Source organism: Vigna radiata, unplaced genomic scaffold (assembly GCF_000741045.1).
Source record: "Vigna radiata var. radiata cultivar VC1973A unplaced genomic scaffold, Vradiata_ver6 scaffold_294, whole genome shotgun sequence".
NCBI lineage: Eukaryota > Viridiplantae > Streptophyta > Magnoliopsida > Fabales > Fabaceae > Vigna > Vigna radiata.
The window spans coordinates 375,093-377,710 of NW_014543419.1; the positions used below are offsets into that span (position 1 = coordinate 375,093).

Genomic DNA, 2,618 nt, shown 5'->3' on the forward strand with positions numbered 1-2,618 from the left:
CCACCACAGGTTGGTGGGTAAACGGGTTGGCTCACTAGCCCATTTAATTACAATTTTTTTTAAATAAAAAAATTACAAACTTTCTATATTCAAATTTAAACAAATTTCACTCCCAAAAAATGATGTTAAACCGAAGACAATTCAAAATAATAATAAAAAGTACAATATAATTCAAATGTCATCTAAAAAACAAACCCAAAAAACATACAAATAAGTTTCTTATATGCCATAAGTTTCATAAATAAAAAACTAAAATTAGGTAGGTGGATTGGCGGGCCAACCTGACCCACTACGGGTTCAACCCGCATGAGCCGGGTTAAAATCTGATCCGCATAAAAAAAAAATCAATTTTTTCAAATCCAAGCCGACCCAAACCCGTGGTAGACCGGATTGACTCGCGGATTTTAACCCATTTTGACGACTCTAAAAAAAATTCCCATCCTTAAAAAAGTTGAAAACAATATATATTTAGTTTGTAACGAGAAAATTATAGCATTTATAATATAATTAGACTAATTCCATCACCGTTTTTTTTTTCTTTTCCACACAAAGAGGTTGAAATTGGAAAATCAAATAGGTGACATAAACCATCAGACAGCTAGCAATTGGAAAACATACAAAACAATACGTCATGTTATAAAAACGATAATTAATTGAAGGAAGCAATACAAAATTATGAATTTCTTTTACATAATTAATTTATTATTTATGCATGTGTTTACTGTCATAAATAAATATAAAAAAATCATAATTGACATGACTTAATTAGCGATTAGAATAAAAGCTTACAAACTTGAACAATTACAAGACTAAATAAGGGTGATTAGGAATTGGAAACTAAATTTAAAAAAAAAAAAAAGGTTTTGAGATTTAGTAGGGAACAAAATCAAATTTGGGAAGGTCAAGTCAATAATTCCAATAACAAAAGTGAACATCTTTATGTATCTTTTCTTTGCATACATTGGAAAACCTCTAAAACACTAACTTTACAGATAATTATTATAGAAAAGTTACTTAAGTGAAACTGCTTTATCAGATTCGTCAATAACCAACATTTCAAATCCAAACGCGCAATATCAACTCTTAATCTGTCATAAATATAAGTGATCTTAGATTGCTATAAATCCAATTTGTCAAAGCAAATCCAAAAGGGTATCCATATTCATATATATATGCTCATTTGTTTATCATTATATTCATTTTCCATTCAATCTGATAATGATATGCAGATTGCAACCACAAGGTACTGCATAATATGCAGCAGACCATTCACCATGAGAAAAACAAAACAACGAAATTGAAGTTTAAGTTGGAAGTAATGCCATATATGTCTTATCTAAGAGTAAAATTCAAATTCTGATTAAAAAACAGTGCCATATATGTCTTATCTAAGAGTTCAATGCAGATTAATAACAATAAGTTCAATTCTGATTATAAAACAGTGTTATATCTGATAAAAGTGTTCAAGTATACTCGTTCCATTTCCCCAAATAATCTGACATCCAAGAAACTCATGAAATATGAAGAACAAAATGGAAAAGTAGAAAACTAAGAAACAAGCCTAAAAAAGTATATATAGCATAAAGGGCACTCCCTATAGTTTTGTATGTACAGAGAACAAAATCTACAAGCACCTGCAAGCACCCTTGTTTTCCCTTATAAAATACAGTATGTAAACCTCAAAACTCTTGCATCAGGATGATCACAAGAATCAGGATTGACCCAACAAGCCAATTCTCTTTTTCATCATCATCATCTCCAACTCCAAATTCATGAACTTCACATCTCTAACAAGCTACATAGTTATATGAAGGTCTCAAATGTCCTCAGGGATGCTCTGAAGTGCTGGTCTCCATGGCCTTTGAAGTGATTGGAAGCCTCCACTGTGATCCATCAACTGAGACAAAACCTGCTCCACCTTCAAGTCCCTCACGTCCACTTTGCTCAACAACTGCTCAAGCTGCTTCTTGGTGATCTTGATCTTCACCTCCGTTGTGGTGTTAGCACCAAAAGATCCCTTATCTGCTAAAAAGTTCCAATCATCATCATCATCACTTTCATATCTGCAAGACGATTGGCTTTTCAAGCAGTTTCCCATTTTGCAGAAAGCTTGAGAGTGTGCTTATGCAAAAGGAGTGAATGAAAGAAAAGAGAGAGAAGAAAGAGGAGGAATCAAGGTTTGTTGTGTTGTGATGAATGAAACGATTCAAGAAAAATGTAAAGAAGGATAGAGGGTTACATAGAGAGTTGGAGGATATATAAGAGATTGGTGGTGACGGACAGCCACATGAGAATGAGTCAAACGTAATATTTTCCACGTAAGGAGGTGTTTGGTTGTGTTGTGTATGTTTTTCTTTCCATGTTCTCTTACGTGGAAAAGTTGCGGTCAAATGGAACCCACCGTGGAAAGTGGCGGCTTTTGGCTTTTCTCTCCAATGGAAAAGGAGGTTTATAGAGTAGCAGTGTGCATGTCTAACGTAATATTATGGTGTGAATTTTAGGTACCAATTTAGTACGGTTTGATTTTTCTACACACTATTCATGTAATTGATTTTTATTAATATCCTAGACCAGTGAAAATGGGTTATAATTACTAAACTAATTCGGTTCATCACGAG

General features: G+C 33.2%; 1 protein-coding gene across 1 annotated transcript; it reads right to left on the reverse strand.

Moving 5' to 3' along the window:
* Positions 1-1,256: 1,256 nt before the first annotated feature.
* On the reverse strand, positions 1,257-2,266 carry LOC106754353. The gene has a single exon (XM_014636365.2). It carries the CDS (start codon positions 2,096-2,098, stop codon positions 1,817-1,819), a length of 282 nt encoding a protein of 93 aa, XP_014491851.1. The 5' UTR covers positions 2,099-2,266; the 3' UTR covers positions 1,257-1,816.
* Between the last annotated feature and the right edge of the window lie 352 nt (positions 2,267-2,618).

What these genes read in the sequence shown, in the direction of transcription:
- LOC106754353 (XM_014636365.2), bottom strand. Translation starts at nt 2,098, where the DNA reads ATGGGAAACTGCTTGAAAAGCCAATCGTCTTGCAGATATGAAAGTGAT.